The sequence below is a fragment of the Halichoeres trimaculatus genome, unplaced genomic scaffold (genome assembly GCF_033239565.1).
Source record: "Halichoeres trimaculatus isolate MK-OKI-2021-1 unplaced genomic scaffold, fHalTri1.1 fHalTri1_scaffold_10, whole genome shotgun sequence".
NCBI classification, from domain to species: Eukaryota; Metazoa; Chordata; class Actinopteri; order Labriformes; family Labridae; genus Halichoeres; species Halichoeres trimaculatus.
The window spans coordinates 28,113,096-28,139,199 of record NW_027437187.1 but is presented as its reverse complement, the minus strand read 5'-3'; the positions used below and the strand labels follow the sequence as shown (position 1 = coordinate 28,139,199).

The 26,104-nt window shown below is 40.4% G+C and overlaps 1 protein-coding gene across 2 annotated transcripts; it reads right to left on the bottom strand.

Moving 5' to 3' along the window:
* Positions 1-5,939: 5,939 nt before the first annotated feature.
* LOC141796555 (disintegrin and metalloproteinase domain-containing protein 10-like) lies at positions 5,940-25,567 on the bottom strand. 2 transcript variants are annotated; one of them, XM_074677743.1, is made up of 16 exons: positions 25,384-25,567; positions 23,145-23,295; positions 20,182-20,300; positions 19,926-20,084; positions 19,279-19,379; positions 17,996-18,145; positions 16,942-17,034; positions 16,681-16,864; positions 16,038-16,201; positions 15,733-15,916; positions 12,875-13,022; positions 12,594-12,777; positions 12,378-12,486; positions 12,055-12,275; positions 11,811-11,937; positions 5,940-9,008 (listed from the first exon to the last, which is right to left on the bottom strand). In XM_074677743.1, exons 1-16 carry the CDS (start codon positions 25,448-25,450, stop codon positions 8,782-8,784), a joined length of 2,388 nt encoding a protein of 795 aa, XP_074533844.1. In that variant the 5' UTR covers positions 25,451-25,567; the 3' UTR covers positions 5,940-8,781. The 2 variants fall into 2 exon arrangements, with proteins under 2 accessions (XP_074533844.1, XP_074533843.1); XM_074677742.1 differs by having other exon boundaries at positions 5,942-9,008; positions 17,996-18,148.
* Positions 25,568-26,104: the final 537 nt, after the last annotated feature.

Here is a 26,104-nt window from a genome sequence, read left to right as displayed (position 1 = left end):
TTCGCCATCAAATGAATTCATAACTTGAAATGGCACCAAAGCTAATTCAGTTATTCAGAGGGATTCCACTGACTGCCACAGATATTTACTTTTAAACTACTGTAAAATATCTCTTTTAATTTTGGTTGGTTTTATAGAAAACAGTGGAAAAAGTCAGTGACCATTGCTGCAAAGACTAAAGCCTCTGTACATGAGGCCAAAACCACATGGCTAACGATGAGTTTGTTCGACTTGAAGACGTCTGAAAAGACGCTGTTGACCTGAGAAAAAGAAACCAGTGAGGGAGAAACACTTTAATAGTTTAATAATTTCTCAAATCTTTGTTTTTCTTTGATTTGAACAAAATCAATTTTAATTTTCATTTGTATGAAGATTTTTTTTCATCTGAACTGTGACAGTTCTCTTTGTCACATTGTTCACAAAGACCCAACACCTTTATTGGATCAAACCCACTTGTTCAGTACTGGGTACTAAGCAGTTTTAAGAGAATTACAGTGACAGGGGTAAACCTTTGTTTTGACAGGTATGAATCAGGAGCAAATCCAGACTCGTGTTAAATGGCAGTCTACTGTGGCTAAAATGGACTTGGTAAGAGAGAAAGGGGCCATGAGGGAAGCAAAATATGCAAGTGCTCAACTAAGTTTATTGAAAAAAAAAAGGGAAAAAAAGGGATAATTGAAGACAAAAACTGACAAAAAAGCCTACAAAAAACACATCAAGCTGTAAAAGGGAACAAGGAAACAACTAGATCCACAGGAAAACATGGAACCTGTGGTAAGGACGTACATTAAATGAGAACATGGACTATATGCACACACACAGGGTAATGAGGAAGAGGACACAGGTGAAACTTATAAGGTGAAATCAAAAGAGGGACAAACAAGGACAGGAAGTAAACTTTAGCAAACACACAGGTAGAAACTAAATAAGACAGGAAACACTGAAGACTTCACCTGGAGCAACAAAGCATACCAGAACAAACACAGATCACCAATAAACATCAAGGAAAGGTAGAGGATGAACAGCATAAGGATGACTGATAACTGAGAAATCAAGCCAAGGGACACAAGATAGAGAAAAGAGAGTTACAACCAGGGCTGAAAGATCTAGAATAGAATAGAACTTTATTGTCATTGTAGCAAGTACAACAAAATTGAAGTCACAGCAGCAATCAAGGAAACAAAAGTAAGAAAGTGTGTAGAAAGTGCAAAAAGGTCCATAAGAAAATGTCCATTATTCCCCAGTCAGCCAGCCTCCATCCCCACAGGGTCCAGGACTAAGCTTCTTCAGTCATGCTCCATCTCTGTCTCCTGGATCCTGTCTGCTCACAGCAGGTGAAGTTCTTCTGATGTGGAGTTGGTGTCTGATGTTAGCTCAGTTAGCCATGTCTGTGAATAGCATGATGCTACTCTGCCCTCTGGTATTCCCTCTGTTGCTGGGTTAGCTCAGCTAGCTCATTCATCTTATTGGAGATAGATCTTACGTTCCCAATAACGATGGATGGAAGGACAGGTTGATGTCGTCACTTCTTAGCTCACACCTGAGAACCAGCACATCGTCCTCACCTCCTTCTCCTCACCTTGTGGGAAGACATAAGGCCTTACACCTGTTAGCCTTGACATGCTACAGACTGCTAACAGCTGAGTTCACATGTAAACAATGCAGCCATGGTTACATGTAGGATCTCCAGACAAACACAGGAGAAAAGTAGTAAAAATATCACTGAAGCCACAAAAAGTTTGGTGTCCATGATCAACAAATGAGCCATACAAAGTAATGATCCACTCCAAATACAAAGATTACGAAAAAGAGACGAAAAAATTACAAGAAACGGACAAAGACGAGAGAGCTGCTGCAAAAGGCAGCCATAGCCAACAGGGCAGCGTCTATAATGATCATATCTAGATATGAACATTCAAGATAGTAATATCGCAAAATTATGGATATCAGCAGTACAGATTTTATCTGCTTGCCCTGCATGTACAGCTCAGACAGTCAAATGATTATCCTAATCAGAATAAGAAATACTTTAGTGATCCCCGAGGGGAAATTACATTTTAGTTTCATCCCTTCCAAGAAACAAAAAAAGACAGTGACATATAACATGGGGAGGACAGGAGTGTGCCCAGCGCCCTGTTTCATTAGATGTGAAAAGGAGTACATAAAGGTGGGAAGAGGTTGGAACAGAATACTAGAATATGCTCCTGTGGGTGCCGATCTAATCAGTCCAACATCACTTTCCACATCCTCTGTATCATGATGCTCATTTTTTTTTCTGAAAAATGCTCAGTTTTCACTGAAATGATAGTTATATTGTATCGTATCCATATCCAATACAACATATATATAATATACAACACCAAGAAAACATAATGAGAATGGAAGGAAGGATAAACAAGATACAAGAAAGATAAATCAAACCAGTAAAGATAGAGTCAAGATTAATATTAACTGATGTTAAGGAGCCAGTCACCGTATGTTAGACACAAAAAGAGGACTCAAAAGGGATTTTTTTTGTCCTTAGTTTCAGTACAAAGCAGGTTTATATGTTATGTTATGTTCTACTTTATTCTAGACCCTTAGGTCCATATAAATGTATTAAAAACAGGACGACGGATAATAAATACAAAGAAATTAAAAATGAAAAAACACTTTTCATATGTTGACAGAAATTTAAAACACAAAGAGACATTTGTACCCATGTTTCCAGTAGCAGGATGTGAACCTTGTGTCGCTCATTGTAAGCTGAGAAAGTGACATAATTATTTCATTGTCTAAATCAACCAAAAGACCTATAAATTTTGCATATAGTTTCTAAGAACAGCATAAAATGTGGGCACATTGTTGTAAACAAACATGTGACTTGCACTTCACCATAGAGGTAATTTAAAACATATTCACATCAAACTAGCATTCATATGTGTTTACATCATGCATACATTGCATGATTGCTTCCATGGAGAGAAAAATCACTTTGTATGGAGCGACTGTGGATCAATAACGAGACATGTGCAGGTGCATGTGAGCCTCCCTTCACCTCTGTCACCTAAAGGCCATGAGGGCTCAGAGAGGATGAGGCCGCTGAGCTGATTCAGAACGATCTGACAGAAAAAAAGGAATATGAATCAGGTCCAGTTTTCTGAGGACACCTCCCTTTGTTTCTGTAAAACCACAAGGACGCAGCAAAATAGTTCAATATGAGGAATGTAGAGTGTTATGAAGTGGCGTCACTCTGCTCCCTCTAGGTTTTTTGGATTACAGAAAAAGAAAAGATTTTAAAACACATGTAATCCTTCACGCTGCAGGCATACTGCAGTGATTATCTCCTTTTTAAACAAATAGTTTGATGCATAAACTAAAGGGAAGACCTTGGAATCCACACAGCTTGCTGAACAATACACTGGGAGTTTGATTCATTGCTTGCTTGTGTGTTTGTTTCCACTCAGTGTTAGTCACTCTGAGGGTCATTGAAGCAATGTGCATGCAGCCCATCAGCCCCGTCTGTGGGCCGGTGCCACTTCCACAATCCTGCTCTGTCACTGCACAGAGAGACAAAAGGTGCTCCTCTCTTATCAGCTGTGACATCAGCTCCTTGCACAGCGCGGGATCTCTAAATGTAGAGCAGGGTCAGCCTCTTAGTCCTCTCTGCTGGGACATTGTTTCAGATAGAGTGATGTCAGATGGAAGAGAAGTGCATCACTGATTATACCATCCTCTGAAGTGCGTTTCTCTTCCTGTATTCCGTGGGAAATAATGAACCTGGTCTCTCATCGTGGGTGACTGTGCTCGTTCATGTCACGGCCACCAAGTGCAGCTGAGGATCCATATTGAAAATCAATAACAGGCCACATTCCACTGCATGTGCAAACCCATGCATCCAGGATGCAACATACACTTTTCCTGTAGTTGTTACATCATCAGGCGCCGTCATCAGTGAGTTAAGAGTTAGGAGCTGGATGAGCATGGAGCTGATGTTTGTCACCCTCTTAAATCTGTTTGTAACACCTCACACAGCAGCTGCTCCCTCTGCTGTGGACGCTCCACTACTGCATCCAGCTGAATAAACATGATGTTGACTTTCCAGGAAGGGACCATTCCAGGAAAACGGAGCTAAATCGGATATGTGTTTTTCATTCAGGATACAGCTTCCAGGCTCCAGCAGGAGGGTCAGACTTTCACATTTGTTCATCATAGTTTCAGACTCATCACTGTGATAGGTTGACAACATCCAGTTCTTTTTAACAGATATTTGAAAACAGTCAATCAGGATTCATCAAAAACAGAGAAGAGGTGAGATGAGGAGCTTTAAAATGTTGCCTCTTTGTGACCCACAGGAGCTAACAAGATGATCAACGACAAAAACAATATTTACTATGAAATTATTTTTAATGCCTGTTACCATGGCAACAGAAATGAGGGACACATTAGCCTGTTAAAGAGATGAGATTCTGCTCTGAAAAAACAACAACATTGGTGTGTACATATTTGGCCACAGAGGGCACCAAATTCAACACAAACAGAAATTGCTCACAGCAATTGAGCATTACTCATGGGGTTCCTCAGGGCTCTGTTTTGGCTCCTCTCATGTTTCGATTCCACACACTCTCTCTATGTATCATAAATGTGTACAGGTGCGTTGTGACCACAGGAACTGGAGATTTAAAGAACCAATGGGTGGTTTTCAAACAGAAGGTCCAGGAACGTTTAGTTCCTGTTTGAACATGTCCAGGAACTAAATGGTTCCTGTAGCTAATAGACACATTAACACTATAAGGCTGGAAGAAAATTATTGTCCAGGACAGGGGTCTCAAACTCACGACCTGTGAAACCATTTCATTTAGTGTGATATCAATTCACAGTGAAATCCTGCCCGCTGTGTTCATGGCCTAGTCTGATTGTTTGGACTTGGGAAGAAATATCCAATTTCCGAGTTGACCCTGACTGCAACTCAAGTGGAGAAACAAACATGTTGCACGCTGTTTGTAAAGCAAGATGTTTTTTTAAAGGTCATAATAAAGGTCATAAATAAACACCTGCCACATATCACTGTTCTTAAGGAGTATAACATCACGCTGAGTTAATTAACTTAACATGCAGAGCAGTAAGCAAGGTACCAGGGAAATGAGCGGAAACAACAAGCTGCACAACTATAGGAAGAGCAGTTCATTAATATTCAAGAGGGTAGGAAAAAAGGAAATTCAAAGAACAGGTGTAGATTGAGTGATGTAGAAGAAAGATGAAATAATAACACTGCAGGGGCTCGACCAATCAGAAGTGTTCAGCTATCAGGCCCCGCCCCTAGAAGTTCCTGGATATCTTGGAGGGACTACCCTCCCAGCAGGGCTTGTTAGGGCCTGAAACGTAACAACCCATAATATGACAACAACCCAAAATGTACTTTAAAAAAAACATGTAATAAAATTTGAAAATGTTACAACGACCCTAAACATAATTCAAAAAAATGTTATAAAACCCAAAATGTAATAACTTTTTGCCTAAAATGTAAGAATATGTTGCATTTTGGGTCAGCTACTACATTTTAGGCTTTATTATTCATTACATTTTTGTTATTATTATATTTTGGGTCGTTGTTACATTTCAGGCTCATACAGAACTGTCATTACCCCGGATCTAAATTCAAACAATAGTTTCTTTGGTGGAATAGCACATAGTTCCTGGGGAAGTTCTGCAGGAACAAAGTTCAAAATCTAGTTCCTGAAACTTCTGGTCAAAAAGCACCTTAATAGTACAGCAATCATTACTTTTTCCTCAGGAGGTCAGTACACATCTGTTTGCTCCATGTGACAAACACACTGTTACATTTCTACATTTAAAAAAAAATATGAGGGCCACCACTTTTATGCCCCTTTCCATTTTCCTTGAGTGTATTTTTGCACCACAGAAAAGGCCAGAGAGCACACCTTACAGATAGTACACAGGGCTCTATTTTATTTTGAACGAGTCTTTTAATTAATGCATTTCAAGTACTCCAAAAATTACATCTCTTTGCACAATACAATTTGAAATCTTTTTTTTCTTTTTTTTAGTAAAAATGTTCAAAGTGAACAAAAATTTCCGATACTGTATAAAACACAGTGAACATTAAAATCAGACAGTAGTATTACTTTTAATCTTGTGTTCTTTCGGCCTACATCACCTACAACATTTCAACTCAATTTGGACATTTTCAGTGCACGTTTATCTAAAAACTTTTTATATTTACCAAGACTACGAAATTAAAAAGAAAGTAAATTTACAGGCATTATTCTTCTGCTCTTCTACCCAAACCATGCCACAGGAGAACGAAGACAGAAATGAGAATGTAACATTAACTCCATCACCCTGAATTTGTTTTTACCATAGACGATGGTGGAGAAAAGTATCGTAAGCAAACTCCATTTCAACTAGCACACAGAAGAACGGAAATAACTTAGCAGAAAAGGAAAGTTTGTCACATATGAACATCTTTGAACAACTTACTCTGGAATTAGAATACAAAAAAATGGAACAGATGTATCAAAATGTAATTTTTCATTTTCAAATGAAATGCAAATTTTTCGAAGTACTGTACAAGTTTACATGTAAATTCTCCGGGCGCGAGCCTTGTGATCTGGCCCGGAACGATGAAATTTTAAAAAGAGCTCCATTTTGCACAGACATGAGAAGTTTTTAGCAACCTGCCTGATTCATTGATTCATCTGCCCTGTGAGATAAACTGTTGATGGTGAGACACTTTGATACGTCCCCTCCAGAGCCCACGTGTGGCTTAAGCAACCATCAGGACAGTGTTGTTAGATACTGGTCGTGATTACTATTGCATGCATTCAGAGAAAATAATGCCAGGATTAAATAAAGTCAGAGCACACAGGAAGAATATCCTTCTTTGAGTACTTAATGCACAAGTTTTTAATGCTTGCGCCAAACTTAACGCCCACGCCTATAATCCGACTCGTGGGCTTGAAGTTTGCATGGTAAACAAATCCTGGGACATCATGACCAGATTTTAAAATCCTTCCAGTTAGTGCTCGAAGCATCACTTCCAAAAGTGCCCCTTATGCTGCAAGGGGAGGAAGAAAACACCTGAGGTCAAGCAATCCCATTGAAGTGAAAAAAATAAAACAAAAATAAATATCTCTTCATTTCTCCCTTTAGAAGTTTGCAGGAAGTGAATCCTGCATTTTATAAAACCTTCACACACAGATTAAAAGTTTCCTGTTGCTCTGATGTAAACTCACACTGATGGCAGCACTCATGGGCTCTCGAGGGGAAGATGAAATCTGACCAGGATGTAACTGTAGGTGAGTTTTGAAAAGTAAATCAAACATCAGCAGCTTGTCTCTGTGAAAACTGTGAACACACCGAGGAATGTGTGAATACTGTGACGACACTGCTGCACTGACGATGCCCCTCCCTCTGGTTTTAAGACTAACATTAACAGCTGTCAAAGGAAATAGTGTTGAGTGACATATAAATATTACAGACCTTGGTCAATTAATAGTCACATTTAATAAATGTGTCTGCATGCCCACATTGAAAAGTTCTTAGATTCGCTATCTGAAGAATAATAGATGATTTAATCTTACAATTTTTTTTGTACATCCACACACTGGAATCGTTTTTAAATTTATTTCAACACTCATGTAAACTAACTCTGTAACATGATAGACTCTCAAATCTAAACTAAGCCACAGCAGCCTTCACTTTCCCTCGTCTTCATGTCCGAAACAGGTAGACTCATCGTCTTCATCAGCTTGAGTTAGTGGTTATTCATTCTTCATTTTCAAAAACAAAATCGATAAAGACATCAAAAGGAGTACCAAACCAGGTGACCTCTTCTCCCTTTCTGTTCCCATGACTCCTTCTTTCATCTAGCTTCTTACACAACATGAGTGAAACATAATGTTAGAAAGACAGTTAAAAAAAAAGAGATGAAAAAGGGACCTTGAACAAAGAAGGCCTGAAAAGTGGGATATGGTGATCCTTAAAATCCGACATCTAGCGAACTAACGATAGTGAGAGATCCACCTGACTGGGCGACGGCGAGGAGGACCCGATGGCGTCAAATCCTCGACAAGCGCTGTCGTCCAAGGAACTCATCACAACCATCATTCCTTCAATAATGTGTTTAGAGTCCTGAGAGCACTAACTGAAAAAATCAAAAGAAAAAAAGTGAAGAATTACACATTTACAGTAGAAGAAATAGTTTGTTTTCACTTATGATACACTAAATATGTACAGTCACATGCAGAGGGCTGTCTGCACCAGAGACCGGAGCCTGTGTCTTTTGCCGTTTGACATGTGTAAATCACAAAAGTGCCGCGAATCCCCACTGAGTGTCTCTCATTCCTGGCCAGAATGGCGAAAAGAAAAAAATAAAAGAAGCACAGAACAATTCACCAGCAGCCACGGGCGTCACTCAAAGAAGACGTTGCAATAGAACGTAAAAGAAAAAAAAAACACATCACAGAATGTACTAAAGCTACACATGATTCCTTAACTCCTTGGCACTCCTTAAAAAGAAAAATAAAGAAGAGGTGGAAAAAAGATGCTTGATCACACTGCATTTGGGAATGGCTGATGGTCGAGTCCACTCCTCAAAGAGCCAATCGAGTTGCTAGATAGTGTTTTCTCTTTTTCACGTGTCTGTTTTGATGGAGGATGATATGATGATGACTAACAACCATGTCAGGCTTTTCTTTGGATGGAGTGACGCTTTTGTTTCCCACTGTAGGCACAAGGAGGAGCCAAGGCATTGGAGGGAGGGGGGCGGGATGCAGGGTCTCAGCGTCTCATCTGGCCCATCTGATAGTTCTCTCGGGGCTGGCGGTGGTGCCTCTGGGGCTGCGCCTGCCGCTGTTGCTGCCGTTGAGGCTGCCTCTGGGCTTGCCGCTGACCGCCGTGTCCTCCGTGCCCGCCGTGTCCTCCGTGCTGGTGGCCGTGCGGGTGCTGAGACTGGTGCTGCACCTGGGAGTTAGCGTGCTGCTGCGCTCGCCGCCTCTTCAAAGTGCCTGTCAGGGAGAGAGCAGTTAATTAAGCTTATTAGGAAACAGATTGTGAGTTTACCCCACGCTAAATAACGCCAGGTGACACTCTGCAAACAGCTTTATTAGAGTCATCTCTCATGATGTGACAGCGTGCAGCAGGCTGTGGCTGCTTGTAAAATATGAATCTGAACGAAGGAGAGAATGAAAGTGTTGCACTATGAAGTAGAAAGAGAAAAGGGAACAGTTTTAGGTGGACACATGACATTAACTTGCATCATCCCTTTGAGAGTCTAGAGAGTGTGGAAAACAGTGAAGCGAGCTGTGACCGTGGAGCTGGAGCCTCTACAGAGACAGAAAACTCATGAAGGGATGAGAAACACTCCCAAACGTTTTTATTTAACATTATAATCAAGTTGTTTGGATGTTAATCTAGATCACAGCAGCCTTAAACTGAGTCATGGTAATCCTTTAAACCTTTTAAAGCTGCCTGCTCAGCTGATACACAAAGAAATATAAAGGTTTCTCTGAAACGTGTCTTGTTTAGTCTAGAAAAGCCCAATTTCATGTCGTATTTATGGGTCTGACTGGCTGGACAAATATCAAATATGTAGCTCAACTCTTGAGACCTTCAGTCTTTTACAACTTAAGTTTTCAAACCACATTTAAGAACTTCTTTAATTACAAAACCATATGTAAAGATCCAGCAAAAGTAGGAATCATAGAAAGATAATCACAATGAAAAAGCACTCAGAGAGCGCAGCCCTCCACCAAGCATATTGAGATTGTAACGCAACACTTTAGTCCGACTTTAATGTTATACTCCCTTTCAGCAGACTGTCTGCTGCAATTTGGTGTTAGTGGCAGGTTTGCATGATAATTTGTTACCAGACAGTGTTAAAAATTACAATGATCCAGTACATATTTCATATTCTGGATCTTAGTATCCAGAATATTACCAGGATCTGAATTGCACTTTTACATTTGTCAGAAATTATGGTGACCTTGTCTTGTATTGTTTTGCGAAGCAATTCCACCATTTATCATGGAGTTATATACACATATGGTGAAAACGGCCCTATCTCACAATAATAAAGAATCCTTTAAAAAAGTCCTGGATCCAGACGGTGATCCGGATCACCTCCAAAATTTAATCACTTCTTCCTTATCCAATTTTGAACATTTCCTGAAAATTTCATCAAGATCTGTTTGTTACTTTTTGAGTTATGTTGTTCACAGACAAACAAACAGACAAACTCTTCCCACAACGTAACCTCCTTGACGGAGGTAGTAAATGAATTGAATATTGATATTGAGAATCAGAAACACTTTCTTTACCTAGAAATATTAAGTGAGCAGGAGCAAGTGCAACAGGCTACATGCATCGTTCTCTCTACACTTAACAAAAACAGCAGTAAACTTCTTTCAGAAAGGAATCTGAAGGTAAAATCTAAAGATTTTAATCCCAAATATTGATGCCTGTAAATTTTACGATCATAAGGAGTGTAATCCAGGCTAAAGAGAGCTTGTTAGTTGAGAAGTGGGAATTCAACTGATCATATTTGTGACCTGTGAAGTCAAAACAGCAGCTCCTGCATTTTCAATATTTGGATTTAGGTGAGATAAACACGCTTTTAGTTCTGCTGTTTGTTGATATTTGATGAGAAAAGTTAACATCTTAAAAAGATCCATCTCAGACAACTGGGGGTGCAAAAGACCACCATTACAGTGGTTTAGTATAGGGAGTCACAGTTCTGATCAGTTCACAGATCAACCAAAAGGAAAATAACCATAACTGTAGAGGACTCAAACATTTATCCGATCTTAAATGTTTTCTTTTTGTTTTGCCTGAAGCACTTCAAACGGCCTTGTTGCCAAAATGTACTCATTAATAAAACCTACCTTGCCTAAACCATCATTCAGATTATGGATTTAAAGGCAAAATGAATTAGAAGGCTTTCCGATAAAACCGCTGTCCACTTACATTATTCAAAAAAGAGAGATAACTAAAGGCTATTTCAAGATTTCTTTTGCATAAATAAATGTACTTTGGGAACGGTAGACCACTTAACTCAAATCAGAGATCAACTCATTTCTGTCTGTTCGAGTGGGATTAAATCTAATACAGTCTGCAACAGTCGTGTTACTCATCACTGTGTCTCTGTACCCTTTTCCTGCTCTGCTTGCATTTTGGGACTTCTGGTGTGCACAACTATTGTCCCCACTCTCCTGTATCTGCTTTTTGCTGAGTGGAGTGATGCTTTGTCTCTGAATGGCAGCTCAGAGGAGCAGAGGACCAACATGGTGCGATGTAGTGAATATCAAAGCTGTCCATTTCATTTCTTCAACCATAAATGTCGACAAGCAGTCAGGGTAATCTGTTTTTATGGGAACTGCTCAGGCGTTTTATTGCAGCCACCGGTATTTTTGGTTGGTTGGTAACATTCAGCGCTCTTGGTGTTGCAAAATGCAGTTATTCTTCTTGATTATTTTTAAGTCAGTGGTCCTCTCCTCTCTTTTGTCCTCTTATCTGTAGCAGAAGAAAGTGCTGCAAAAACCAATGAAAGCTACTAACACATCATATTGTTCATGCTGATGATACATCTTCCACTGAATCATAGATTACACTCAGTCCAAACTGTGCAGGAGGGTCTGAAGGGACCAAAGTTCAAACATTATCCATGGCACCAAACAAACTTAGCATGTGACTGATCAAATCCAAGGACGAGTTGATTTTTTCTTTTCAAAATGAAAGCTATTGTTAAGTTTTTACCATTTTACATTTATTTTGAGTATGATTATTTTATATTTGCTAATCTTCTGACTCACCTGGAAGTGGTTTAGGAGGAGGAAGTTTGGGGTTACTGCTCGGAGTGTGCACGCTACAGATCTTGATAAAGCCAGCCATGAGCATGATGAGAGCAATACCCATCAGCAACACTGCCCACCAATGAGCCTGGAGAAGAAGAAGCGAATCAAACACCATCAATGACAAATCTTAGCCAAACTGATCATCAGACACTTTGAAACAAAAAAGGGGTGAAGGTTAGAGTAAGAATACGAGAATACGTACCACGATCCACTCCGCTATGTTCTCGTAGAGCTCAGGGTTAAAGATGGCCTTCTTCAGCCGGGCCAGCGGCCCATCAGCGTCCACCAGACGGCACTTCATGAACACGTCACAGTAACCCTTAAAGTCGTTACAAGGCGAGCCAGCTGGGAGCGTGGTCACCTTCTTATTGAAGAAACGAGCCAGCCGCTCTGATCCCGTGCTGCTGCACGTGTTGGGATTCACTGCAGATGATAACCGCAGACAGGGAGCACAATGTGAATGACAAAAGACAGAAACTGAAGAATGATTCATCAAGGTAGAAAAGAAAAAGGTGAGTGACTCACTCTTCTCCATGCAGCAAACGTGGCACAGCTCAGTCTCGTCCTTGCCATCTTGGCTGGCACACGTACACGCCTCAAGTCCATACTTCTCACAGATGGAGCCGGAGCAGCCCTGCGGGGGAGGAGCAAGAGAACAGGCCAGATCAGACACTGACTGCTATGAATATAAAGTTGCTATAACAACCGGTTCTTCCAGGTGTGAAGTCTTCACACACTTACCCCGTTGAGGCAGACTTGAGTCTCTCCGTGGCAGGCGGTGAAGTTGGCCTTGGGCTCAGATGCGGGGCACTGTGCACTCACTCCGTTACACATGCCCTGGTGAGCGCACTCTGAATCCTCCCTGCACTTCTCGTTGCGGCCCTTGTACGAGCACTCGGCAGTACAACAAGGACCCTGGCTGGGACTGATGGGAGACAGAATAATTATCACAAATAATCCTTGTAGTTATTCCTAATGAATATGTAAATGATCAGAGAACAAACAGTGGCATGTCCACCTACCTGCAGACTTTGTTAGGCTTCAACTTGCACTTGTTGTCGCCTTGATTTGCATCATAGCAGCACTGGTCTCTGCACTGATCGCTGTAGCCACAGTCACACTCCTCTCCTGGCTCCACGAGGCCGTTACCACAGATGGGCTGGCCAGACTCTGTTTGAGAAAGAAATAATAAACATCAAGTTTGGCTCAGAAACCATTACAAAATGTTATTTCATACTTGGGTTTTGTTATGAGACAGTTTTCTGGTAAGAATCTGATTTTTCAGACACTTTTAGACATTAGAACAAAGAGTCAAAGCAAACAAAAACTGTTGTGAAGAGGAGAACAATGACAGTGTGAGAGTTCCAAATATAACTTGAAAGCCAAGATGAAGGAAGGCTAAGATGACGACACCGGTGCCTTACAGTTACAAAAAGGATGGAACAGGTGGAGAGAAACACACAAGGTGTTCGGTGACATAACTATCAAACAGTGAAGGAGCTGGAAGAAAAGCAACGTCCATTACAGAGAGGTTTTAGACGCTGCTCAAAATGATGATGAAAACCCTATGTTTTATGTAGAAAAGTGCAATGGCAGCATTTAAGATGCTGAAACTGAAAACTTTCACTTTATTATGTAGAATATGTGCTAATTTAAATGTGATGCTTGCAAAACATATGAAAAAAAATTGGGACCAGGTAATGTTTACCATCTCTGCTCTTAGGACCCGAGGAGATCAGCATCTAGGTTTTGAAAGGCGTCAGATTCTTGTCTGACAGGATTTAAGCAACTTAACAGTTTAGTATTTGTGAATATAGCAGCAAGTAGGGAAACAAGGAAAGGTTTTTGCATTTTTGGATGCAGCCATGTTGTTGGGAAGGAATTTTTTTGGAGCCCATGCAGTGATTTCCACTACAGAGTCATGTCTGTTTTTAATGCTAGGCAGAAGATGTTGAAATTCCAAAATCCTCAGTAACCTAGGGATGATAACTGTGGAATAGCAGAACTATTTTCTCACTCAGTTTTTCTACAGTTCTACAGTTTCATTTAGCAGACACTTTTGTCCAAAGTGACGAACCACGCAAGCAAATAATGTGAAATAATCTAGCCAACTAACCACAATCATTTGCTCCAGCAATATACCTCAACATTCAACAACATTCAGTAATAAGTGCAGAAAATTCACTTAAAGCTGGGACTGGGACCTTCTGAATCATTCTAACCCTGAGGACAAAGAGGAGAAGTGTCAGCTTAAAGTGATACTCTGGGATGGAACAAATTGGGTCCTATCACAAGGTTTAGGGTAGAAATTACCCCTACAGCAGTGTTTTTGTGCAGCAGAAGCCCAGAGCGCACGCACCAAAGACCCCCTCCCTGCTCCTCTGCCAGTTTCCTCCACACTCAGATGGGGCCATATTTTACTTGACCAAAAACACAAATAAACGGACTCCCACTGAAAAAGTCTGATATCGGTCTGCATTCATGCTTTATTTAGAGAATTTTCAGCGTGTTACTTTCACACAAAAACACCGCTAAATAAGGCTCTAGTTCTCATCGTGTCGTAAAACGGCGCTACCTCCGCTGCAGAGCCACAGCTGGCTACGAGGCGCTCGCCGCTTAGGGTATCAGCCCACGCGCGCGGCGTGCCAGGTATAAACAAACGCAGGTAGTCTGACAAAGAGACACAATGAGAACTAGAGCCTTATTTAGCTGTGTTTTTGTGTGAAAGTAACGCGCTGAAAATTCTCTAAATAAAGCGTGAATGCAGACCGATATCAGACTTTTTCAGTGGGAGTCCGTTTATTTGTGTTTTTGGTCAAGCAAAAATTGGCCCTGTCTGAATGCATAGGAAACTGGCAGAGGAGCAGGGAGGGGGTGTTTGGTGCGAGCGCCCTGGGCTTCTGCTGCACAAAAACACTGCTGTAGGGGTAATTTCTGCCCTAAACCTTGTGATAGGACCCAACTTTTTCTATCCTGGAGTATCACTTTTAGGGCTTGAGTGTTCCCTGAACAGATGAGTTTTCAGACATCCCTTCAAAGTAGAAAGGGAGTCTGCGGATCGTATGGACTCAGGAGGAGAGTCTGGCTAGAGATTTAGAGCCGCGCTGGGCCGGGAGCACCAGGCGTCTTTCACAAGCAGAGCGTGGGCGAGAAGGTGTGTAGACCTGGATGAGGGACCCCAGGTAGGCAGGAGCTGCTCTTGTCAATGTTTTGTAGCCAGAAGAAAAGCTTTGAATTTGATTCAAGCTGCTACTGGAAGCCAGTGAAGAGAGATTAACAGTGGGGTGACATGCGCTGGAGCCATGAGTTTCAAAGAGTGATGAACCTTCTCCATTCTTTACATCTGAGAGCCTCGGCCTCTCTTGAATGCCTTTTTTGTGGGCATATTAGTTATTAAGTAAAGTCTGTTGTGCCTGTCCAAGCGGTTTTGGAATATGTGGCTGGCATTCCATTTAGAAAGGGCAAACACTTTTTTCAAAAAGAACATTTTTAAATTCAACGTCTGATATGCTGTCTTAACTATTTTTTTACCATTGCAGCATTTAAAAGATTTGTAAGTTTGTTTTAATCAACATTTTGCACATTGCTCCAATTCAGGGGAAGACAGGATTTAACTTTTTTGTTATGTTCCTTTTTAATAGTTAAATTAAGTGTGACACACAAAAAAGAAATAACAAACAGAGTTGTCCTGAATGCCAAATATTTTCATTAAAAATATCCCTGGACTTCAGTAAGAAACAAGCACATTTTTGGAGCATAACTGTTTTCCAAAAATAGAGTTGAAATCTTTAACACAAATCAGAATAACATTGGAGTTGGAAATAAAAATTCTCCAGTTTGACAATTAAGACTGTGTCCCAGAGAAGCAAAACCAACGTACCAACAAAGCAGTTGCTCCTCTTCTTCTCCAGCACCTGGCTGATGTTGCGCACGCTGCAGATGGAGAACTTATTGTTGTTGAGCTTGTCTCCAGATGTAGCTCTCGCATACATGATATAATTGCCCTTCTCCTTTTTGTCTTGGCTTTTGGCTTCCCCGGGGGTGCACTCAGATCCAGAGTCATGCTGAGAGGGAGACAGAAAAAGAAAAATCACAGTTTTTAAAAAAAGGAAAAGGACATAGTTTAAGAGTCTGATAACATTCCTCCTCACCGTGCATGAAATGTGGCACATCTAAGGAACTCACCGGGGAGCCGAAGTTGTGTCCTACTTCATGTGCAAAAGTTATATGGGAGACTTTAGGAGGTACGTGGGAGGCGTAGTTCTGTACGGTGATTATACCAGTGTTGAGAGATTTCTTCTTTCCGTCTGAGTACAGCTTGCTTTTTTCACATATGCCTCCGGAGCTCCCTGGAAATGAAAACAGAAGAGTTGGAGCATTCCTTCTTTCAAATCACAGCAACATAATATGAAGGATATTACTTATTAAAGAAGGGAGATTTCCTTTGTGTCATGACTTTTTTATACTGTCCACAGAACACAGTACCTTACTTCAAAACATTATTAGGCCAAATAGCTAAGAGGATGCCTGGTATGACCCACAAATCCTCCCACGGTGTACTAAAAGATCTCAGTGATGTATTTCTTCAATTAAAAACTAAATATAACAAATCAGATCGACAGAAATCACCTTTGAATTACTTCTTGTTTTCTAAACTAGTAACAAAATGTGACCAAAATATTTTAGGATCATTAATTTTACATACTGTCCGAGTTGATGCTATAAAAGTATGACATGTTGTTGAAACAACCTTTTGAAAAGTCATCATACAGAGGGATAGTGAATGCTCTTTTTGAACAAAGATGATCCAATGACTGTGTTTTAGTACCTGAAGGGGCTCCGACCCAGGCAAGACCCAACACCCCATCATCAAAGTCTCTGTCCGTGAAAACATAAGCTAAGCAGTAGTCGTCGTGGTTCTGCTCCGAGTTCAGCTCGAGAAACTTCTCCACCCCGATGTTAGCAAAGCGGAAAGGGTTGGACCGGTCTCTCTCATCATTGGTTGTGTTAATCTACACAAGAGGATGACGGTGAGTTTAAAGTGCTTCAATCCAAACAGAAGACATTAAAAAACACACACAGCACTCACCCTGATCCTTTTCACCATGAAGCTGATGTTGCGGATGCCCATGAAGTCTGTGCCCTGATAGATGGCATCAATGGCTTTGACATGGCTGGAGATCTGAAGAGGACACAAAACAAACAACCTTCAACCTCAAGTATCATAGAATAATAACAGCCTGCTGACTCTGTGTGCAACTTCAATCCTCAAACACAGTACACATATAGAGAGGCATCCAGAATTACATGGATTCACTTGCTCTAAATAGTATTTTTGCTTCGTATCATTAGACTAAAAAAATATAAGACGCACCAATAAGTGAGATACTTCACATCTGAGAGTGCAGCATCAATTTTATCATTAAGCTCTTAGCTGAACATCACTGATTGATGAAACACACAATGATTCTAACCAGCCCCTCATTAACTCATTATGTGCACTCAGTTTGTAGTGCTGCTGAATGTTTGGAGAGAATTATTACACCCCACACAACTGACTTCAAAGGATCCCTCAATGTACTGTAGTGCTCCATTAACACAGCACTATAAAACATTATGCATTACAATCAAAGAATAAAACAGAAATGCAATTATCCAATTAGAAAAAGTGCAGAGAAAATGAGCTAAGCAGTGCTGGAAATGTTTTAGTCATCCTTTAGATGAGCTCACAGCTAAACAGCTCTCCTCGTAGGACTCTCTGTATGATGAAGAGGGAGAAATGAATGACAAGAATTCTGTGTGTAGCGCGTTGAAATTATAGCTTCATAAGATCTGCTGTGTTGTGCCAATTGTTCTGTACTTTCAGCCTCAGAGTTTTACATTTCAGAGTGTGAAACAGGCACAGCCCTCACAGTGTGGTGTTCAGGTTTTCCCCCTCTGTAGGTATCATGACTCACCGCTCACACTGAATGCAAGGAGTAATTACTCCACGACTAGTTAGTGTTCACACTCTTGGATGTTACTCTCAGTTAAAAATACACCTCTCCACCATCAGACACAAATCCTTCCTCACTGCCTGTGTAAATCTAATCCTTAAAGCACCACAGCAGCATGTGCAGCGTGAGTATCTGACTTTGTGTTACCTGAGCGATGACAGCCTCCCTGGTCTTGTAGTACTTGTAGAAGAGGTGATCCGTCTGGATAAAAAGTTGGCAGGTGTTTTTCTCCGCCTGGGCCATCCTCTTCTTCCTCAGCAGCACCGGTTCGTTAAAGGCTGTCTCGGTGTGGAGTTCCTGCTGTGAGATGGACCGGGATGGAACAGGGAAAACGGGCGGTTAAATAAATCATATACGTAGCGTTTTCTACCAAACAGTGGCTGAATAAATCATGTTCTGGTATTTTTAGGTAGCCGTTTTCAGATGCAGTATGTTCCATGACGTGCAGCTGGAGAACATGTGCTGAATGCGGACTCTACATGAACATGGTGGAAGTGAGAGGAAGTGAGACAAAATGTTCAACTGAAATAAAGTGTATTTTAAGATACATAGCAGTAAAAACATTTTATAAACTGATTAATTGAACTAAAAGGGTAAAATGTAATGTGAATTTTTTTTCATCTATCCCACTTGGAATAAGCCACTTTGTACTGTTCTTATAAAAGCTTTAAACTTGGTTGTGAATGCAGTAACTCCTGCTTCAGATTTCAATTTGAAAACATGTTTTTTGGGCATTTTTACCTTTCTACTTCAGACAGAAAGAGAAGAAATGTCAGGAGTCAAAAGCAGGAAAAACTGCTGGCATGGAAGAGTCACAACTCAAACAAGTGACTGTTGCAACAAGGATGATAACCTCATTAAATGCAGGGTGAAGCCTAATTGCTCCCATCGGTTGTTGTCTTTTTTTTCATACCTCTTAAAAAATTGTTTCCCACAACATCTACAAAATACTCAAAGGGAAAACAAGGGCTTATCCAAAACGAATCCTAAATGATAAATAATTTGAAAAAAATGTCAAATTAGCGTGGATTTTTCCCTCTTTTAGGACACCAACCTGTCTATAATGTCAAGAAAGCACACTTTAAATTTAATCTAATAAATCACCAACCAGCAGATTCATACAATAAAAAAACAGCTCAAATGCAAACTGTTCCATCTGTTACAAACATCTTGAAATCACCTGCTTTCAAACACCTCTGTGGATTTATCCAGCACTTTATTTTTAGAGATTTCAAGTTATTTAAAGGTGTTAAAAGACAAGAAAAGGAAAATATTTCCTTGCTAGACCGTGCAGAATTGATGCAGAAGACCCATTAGTTTGAAATGCACACTCAGGCTGTACAAGGGTATCAATGTGGATCCTTGACCCTGATTTGAAATCAAACCCTCTCTCTGTCGGGTTTCCCCGTGGTGTGTGTGGATGAGTTCACCTTGGGTGGCTCCTCGATTGCAGAGGCTTGGTACTTCTTCATCTTTTCAAACACTGAGCTATCAGCACAGCCTCCCTCTGGGCCATACTTGTGCGGGTAGTCTGAGTGAGAAAGGCAGACACAACACTGTCAGGATTATGGAATACAATGATAGCTGCTTAACCCCCTGAGTCACTCTATTTCGGGCACTATTCATGATCAGCTGAAGGATGTACTTACACATCACTTGAGCCTAGCTTAACAATGTGAGCTGTTACTTTCCTGTCCTCATTTGGAATTCCTCTCACATTTGTGTTTAATTTGCCCCTTAGCCATGTACTTTATGTACACAGACGGATTCAAATTGGGGGATGCCAGTGTAGTGTAGAAAAGTCAGAGCTCACTATCACTACCGACCGTGGAAAGTCTGTTAAAATGAGCCAGTAGCCTGGGAGAAAGATCATGTAACTCAGCTAATGAGCACCGCGGGTATCTGTGCTCCCTGGAGGGCGATCACACCAACCTGCCTTCAACAGCTCGGCTGCCTTGTCCTTGCACGTTCTCAGTCACACATTTACATAGGCGTGCATAAAATTACGCACACACTGTGATTACAAGAAAATTGCCTGTCAAAGTGTTTGTGTAAGCAGGAGTTTCCGGGGACTTACGTATGTCATCTTCGTGATAGATGACTGAATGAAAGGGCACATCTTTATCCCCGAGGTACCTCTCAGTGGGCTCCACGTAGTAGGTGCCGTGGTAGCTTTGAATGAAGCCCTCAAATTTACCATCCACAATGGTACCATGAGTGAGGGTGCCTTTCTCACCTGAGGGGGATCCCGACATGATCAGATAGTTAGGATTTGAAAAACCCTTTAGATCACACAATCTGTGTTTACTAGGAAATAAGAAAGCACATCTTACCATAGATTTCTCCAGTGTAGATATGAGAGGTGTCATATGGGACCTCTTGTCCTGAAACCTCTACTTTTAGATCTGGGGAAAACAGCTTGGTATCCCTCTTCATTCGTAAATTAAAATGCCTGAAAGAAAAATCAGAATAAGTCAACAGATCAAAATTAAAGTCTAAGAACTGATGTTACTGGGCTCATGTTGCTTTCACTCACTCATACTTGTTACAGGGCTTTGTTTACCACAAAGAAACAGACACAAAATACATTTCTCTGTCTTTTTTCAGAGTGTATAGCAAATAAATCAATAGTTTCCTGAAATAGCTTGAGTATCAGAGCACTTGCTTTCTAAGCTCAAAATACTGCAAGTTCTGTCTTCATCATACCGACACTTGGAGTACATTAAAGGTATTAAATCAATATTTGTATCAGTCTAAAAACAACTCATGTTGTTTGGGCTCTTGTCACAATTTAGAACACAGTTTTGTCTATATTAAGATGTGTGTTTCCCTTCATGTCCCCAAACTGTCTCCAGATTTTATTCATGTCACAGACTTTGTGCCCGTGGATTCTGGCGTGGATTTGAATTCACTTTACTTTGGATGGTAAGCAGTGTACACCCGGCATTCGAGAAAAAGGAACATGCAAATGAAAGGGAAAAAGAAGACATGGCTTGGCTGACAGAAAACATCTAAACGGTTTCTGCTGCACAAGTGGAACTGCAGTCTTTATCGAGCAAGAGAGGGAACCGAAAAATCAGGACATCTTGGAACAATGCTGTTTTGTGTTGAGCAAACATATGGCAGGGAAACAAAGATGCTACAGTTAAACCTTGGGTTTCATGTAACACCTACACCGTGCTCTTATTGTATGCGTGCAATGTAGGGAAGCTACTTCACTATTGGTGTCTCACAGCAGTTTAATTAACTGGAAGAAAAGAGAGATCTTTGTACATTTTAATTAGATGAATACGGTCAAGCCTGATATGACAAACTGGCTGTGAACGTGCACAGAAGTTATTGAGCCACAGTTGGTTTCTGTGTCGACTCAATCTGGGGGTAAAATGGGGATTGGTACATTGAAATTCTATCTGAGAACATGCTCATACACAAAACCAGCAAGCAGGAGGAGGCAGTTCAGCAAATGAAATGTAAGAAGTTGCATTGTGTCTCCAGCTTTGTCATGAATTCCAAAAGAAAAACAGCTGACACATTCTGGCTTTTCAAGAGAACAGACATCTTCCTTCCTTGTGTTTGTTTGCTCAGCTCTTATCGCTTGCTTCCCTATAAAGCAACATCAGAGTTTAGGAACAGCAGGCCCTGCTACAGGCAGGACCGTAAACAGCCTCTGCCAAGTTCCCAGCCAGATGGTCTTGACTTTGTCATGGAGAGTGTAGAGACGTTCTATCAAACAACAACACCTTTTTGTAACGCTGGACAGAGGGATCATCAGAACAACAGCGTGTACTGACACATCCATCTTCAGTCTCTGGAGGGGGTTCCCACCCAGGTCTCAGGTGTACAGGAACACCGGATCCATTTCAGGGTGGCACACACTCAAACACGTGCAGGTTTTCAGATAATTAATGGATCCACAATTTGGCTGAAACAAGGGCTGAACAAAAAATGATCACTGACATTAAAATTATAATCTATTCTTTAATAACCTCTAAGAAAAAAAATACTAATTGGTGATCTAAATAACCAAGTGACTTATTTTCCTAAATTTTTAAACTTCAGCTTTTACTTTGGTTTCTCAGGTTTTTTTTTTTTTTTTGACAACAGAAAAAAAAGAAACCAGATTTCATCAGGAGGAATTAGTTTAGTTCTTTAAGAGTAAATCCAAGTCAAATCGCAACAAGCTTCAACTTCCTGTAATCCTGAAACAGCTCAGTTTGGCTTTTAAATAGACACGATCGATCAGTGCCAATTTCCTTAATTTGGGGGATCCGTGATCGGCCCATCCTTACATATAGAATTGATGCTTGGCTGCGTGCTTTGTACCCAGCCAAAATCAGACTCCAACAACTGATCTAAAATCTGATGTTCCACATGTCAGGGAATATTCTTTCGAGAAAGACTAGCTTAAAAATCTTTCAAGTTATGATTTAATAGTCTTTACAGAAAATAAATAATGGTGCTAAAATAATCACATCCACTTCTCATAAGAAATTGCCGAACAGATATCACCACTTACAGCTCCAGCTGCAGCTCACCATGTCCTCTATCAACAAACCCTATACTGGTCCAAAAACAAATGTTTTGTCTTAAAAAATGTAGAAAAAAGAACAGAGACTTTCTAAAATGATACTTATAACCCACTTTTGGCTGACATTTAATACATTTGATGAGCATTTCCCTCTCAGCAAACACCCAGCTTCAATTGCTTTTCATTGACTAGAATGACTTACAACCTGAGACTGAGCGGTTATGACACTGAATCTGTGCACTGACTGGTATAAAACCAAAAAAAGACATTTGGTGCAGTAGATTAGGCAGACTCCAAGGTATCACAACAACTTCAAAATCTGGTTGAAAATTGCCAGTAACAACTATCTAAAGCCCAAAGCATGAATTTTAAAAAGCACTTTTTATCCATCAAACATTCCCATGCGCATATATTTCCAAAAGAGCCTGGAAGTAGGGAATAGCTAATATTTCTGACAGTTAATTTCTGTGAATCAACTGTTTGGGTGCTCATTTTGCTCTAAAAGAAGCTGCAAAGCTTCACAGAGAAGACCAAGGACAGGATTTGAATTCTTCTATCTGCACAGGGCCAGTAGGATACCCCTGACTGGGACCATGATTTCATAAAAAAGGATTACATGCAGATAACTTCAATCACACTGCAAATCTCCACGACAGGCAAACACAATTTTTCAGACATAAACAATGTAGGCATATGCTTTGAAAATATTTAGGCAGACAAATAAAAATAAAGTTTCTCTTTATGTCATTTGAGAAAAGTCAGACAAACCTTCCATGGGAGTGAAACTCTAAATGAAGGAATCTGTCCTCATGAGAAAGCGCCCTCTTGGCCCTCTGATGCTTGCTGTGCACAAGCTCTGTGTCATAGGATAGGCCTTCATAGTGACGGATGTATTTGTTCAGAGGGTTTCTATAATGTCCTGTGAGGGAAAAAAAACACAATAACTTCTGTTAGCAGCTTTACAAAAAGGGGACTTCATCAGTGGTACAAAATTTTCAAAACGACAACCCAGAAATATCTAAGTATGTGCATGTAAGACACTGCTAAAAAGCAATGTGTGTTAAAGGCAGGACTGAGTTCATTATTCAGATTGTAGGTATCATAAAAAATGGGCAAATGAAGGACAACATATAAATAAATCTTTTGTGAAACACGAGTAAATAAACTTGCAACAACCTTTGGACCCTTGCTTGTCTAATCCACTGTTCTCAGCAGGCCGCAGTCAAACTGAGCCCAAGATATTCTCTTCTAACTCTTTGAGGTGACAGTGGAGTCTTTCACAGTAAATAACTTTGGCATAATACATTTTTAAGGTAATTCTGGCATACAAAAATGGATGATCAGAGCAGACATTTGACAGCCAGGATTAATGGGATCTGACAGCAAACCAGTAGAGTATGTGTTTTAAAATTCAGCTAAATCCATTTAAGTCAAATGGATGCCAGTTCTGGTGCTGTGCTCAACAACAGCCCCCAGCGTCACAGCATTATTATTTCGCCACCAGAAGAGTGGGTGGTGGGCTCGGAGGAAAAAAAAGATTCTCAAGCACCTCCACCCATTAAACCAACTAGTTCTCACTCTAACAGGCCTGTAAATACAGTGACTCTGTTGTGGCAATTAAAGCTCTTTTGAAACTGAGCATGTTTTGATGTCTATACAGCAAACTGGGTCTACATTGGGATTATTTTTTTGCCCACATCACATGCACACCCAAAGAGAGTATTTCCAGTACTTACAGTAATTAGTACTGTCCAACCGGTAATTACCTCGAACTAGTGAGCCAGAAATTACAAGATTGAGCCTAAGTAACATAGCTGGTTAAGTAGACCAAGCTTCTTGTTCATGTGAATCATGAAATATTTAGATGCTAACATTAAATATTTCAGTGAGGTGACTATGAGAAAAAAAGGCTGAATGTCCTGAAAAGATTTAATTTCTCAAGGCCTACAGCAACTACACAGTAAACACTGCATGAACAAAATAAGTTATACTTTCTGTGACTGTTCATAACATCAGAAATATTCAAAAATCCACACACGAATGACAAAATTAAATAGAAAAGGACCACCACTAAACATTGTTTACTTTCCTGAACCAAATGGCTTATAGTGTGTAGAAAGTTATGCTTTCTCCTGTTGACAGTTCGGAATACGATCAAGCTTTGGGATACCAATGCATCTACGCACATATATAAAGCCAATATATTATCCTGATATTTAATGAGTGGTTTGAGGACGTACATCTAAATTCCATGTGGCTAATGTTATTCTGGTTTGAGGTTTTTGTATGCATTTAAATGCCTAGTCGCGGTAAATAGCTGGCATACTGTGCCTTAGCAGCATAGCACAAGTCAAAAACATAATTTTCTGAAGGGGGCATTTCATAAAAACTCAAAATATCCAAGAAATTGGTTTCATTTTTTTCTAAATTGCATAGAATCAGTGCTGCTTACAACACCTTAAATAAGGAACAGCGACAGCAGCCTCAAATACAGCAAACCTATGGCTATCACATAAACAAAAATACTCTACCAAAACCTGAAAACTTGTGACATTTTTAAAGCAGACGCTTCAGGTGTGTCGTTAACAGAGAAGAAATGTCTAACTTTGTATTTTTTAAGGAAACCGTTACGTTAGCTGCTAGATCATTAGCTAGCACAAAGCTAACGGTCCGTTCGGCATCCCCGTCTTCTCATAACAATGGCTGTCGGCGCTATTCGCACGATAACAACAAAACCGAGCTAACACTGGCAATAAAAATGGTGACAACACACAGAAGTAACTCGGCAATATTGGATTTTTTACATGAACACCACAAATAGGTGCCTGCCGTTACGCTTTGTATGATTTGAAAGCTTTAACTAATACGGCAAAAAGGGTGCAGTCCTCTTCATAACAAGCAGGCCCCGCTGCTGATCCCTTCTGTTAGCTGCACGGCTATCAGCTTTTCTGCTGCTTTCTGAATTTAACCTAACTTGAAAGGTTTTCACAGCAAAGGCCTCACTCACCTTGGGTGCTGTTTAGTAAGTAGACGAAGAGAAAAACTTTGAGAAGAAGCATATCTGCCAAATCCATTGTTAGAGCATTGATGCCGTTTTCACTTTATTGTCCTACTTAGATAGGCGCAGACGCCCTGTGTGTTTATTGCACCTTCCTCCTCTCATCGCCTCCTCTCTCTCCAGCGTCGTGACGTCAGACGCCGTACAGCTTGGGCATCCCTTCCCCCAAATGCATCCATGATGAAGGGCTGCATACATTACAGCCACCGCACGCCCATGCACAGCATAAACCACAGTGGTAGAAGGAAAATGTATGGAATGTGTTCATATTTTCCTTTTTCTCTATTTTATTCTCTTAAAAAACTAAAACATTGAATTTGAGCCACATTTTTGTTTACATATTCTTCATGGTGGGAAATATATAACATTTCAACATAAAAGTTATAAGAAGTTATAGTTTCAAATTCTTGAGGCCCTATCTTTGAAATCAAAATGTCTGCATCTAAAATCAACCCAATACACCAATATATCTCAAATCTTACATTATTTAAGATTACATCAAGAGAGTAGTAAATTTATTTGGCAACACAATATTTAAAAAAACAACATCTTAGAGCTCTCAAAGTTGTTTTCTGAGCGATTAGCAGGGAAGTAGAATTCTTTCACCTCTCCCCAAACTGTTGAAAGCATGTAAGACTTGATGTATGGAGGTAAACTGATAGATGCTGGT

Excerpts from the sequence above, each read along its gene's own strand:
- LOC141796555 (XM_074677742.1), bottom strand. The coding sequence starts at position 25,450 with ATGGATTTGGCAGATATGCTTCTTCTCAAAGTTTTTCTCTTCGTCTAC. Across the intron at positions 19,380-19,925 it reads CTATCACGAAGATGACATAC|ACTACCCGCACAAGTATGGC; the intron begins GTAAGTCCCCGG and ends TTTCTCACTCAG. Across the intron at positions 13,023-15,732 it reads GAGGAGCAACTGCTTTGTTG|AGTCTGGCCAGCCCATCTGT; the intron begins GTACGTTGGTTT and ends TTTCTCAAACAG.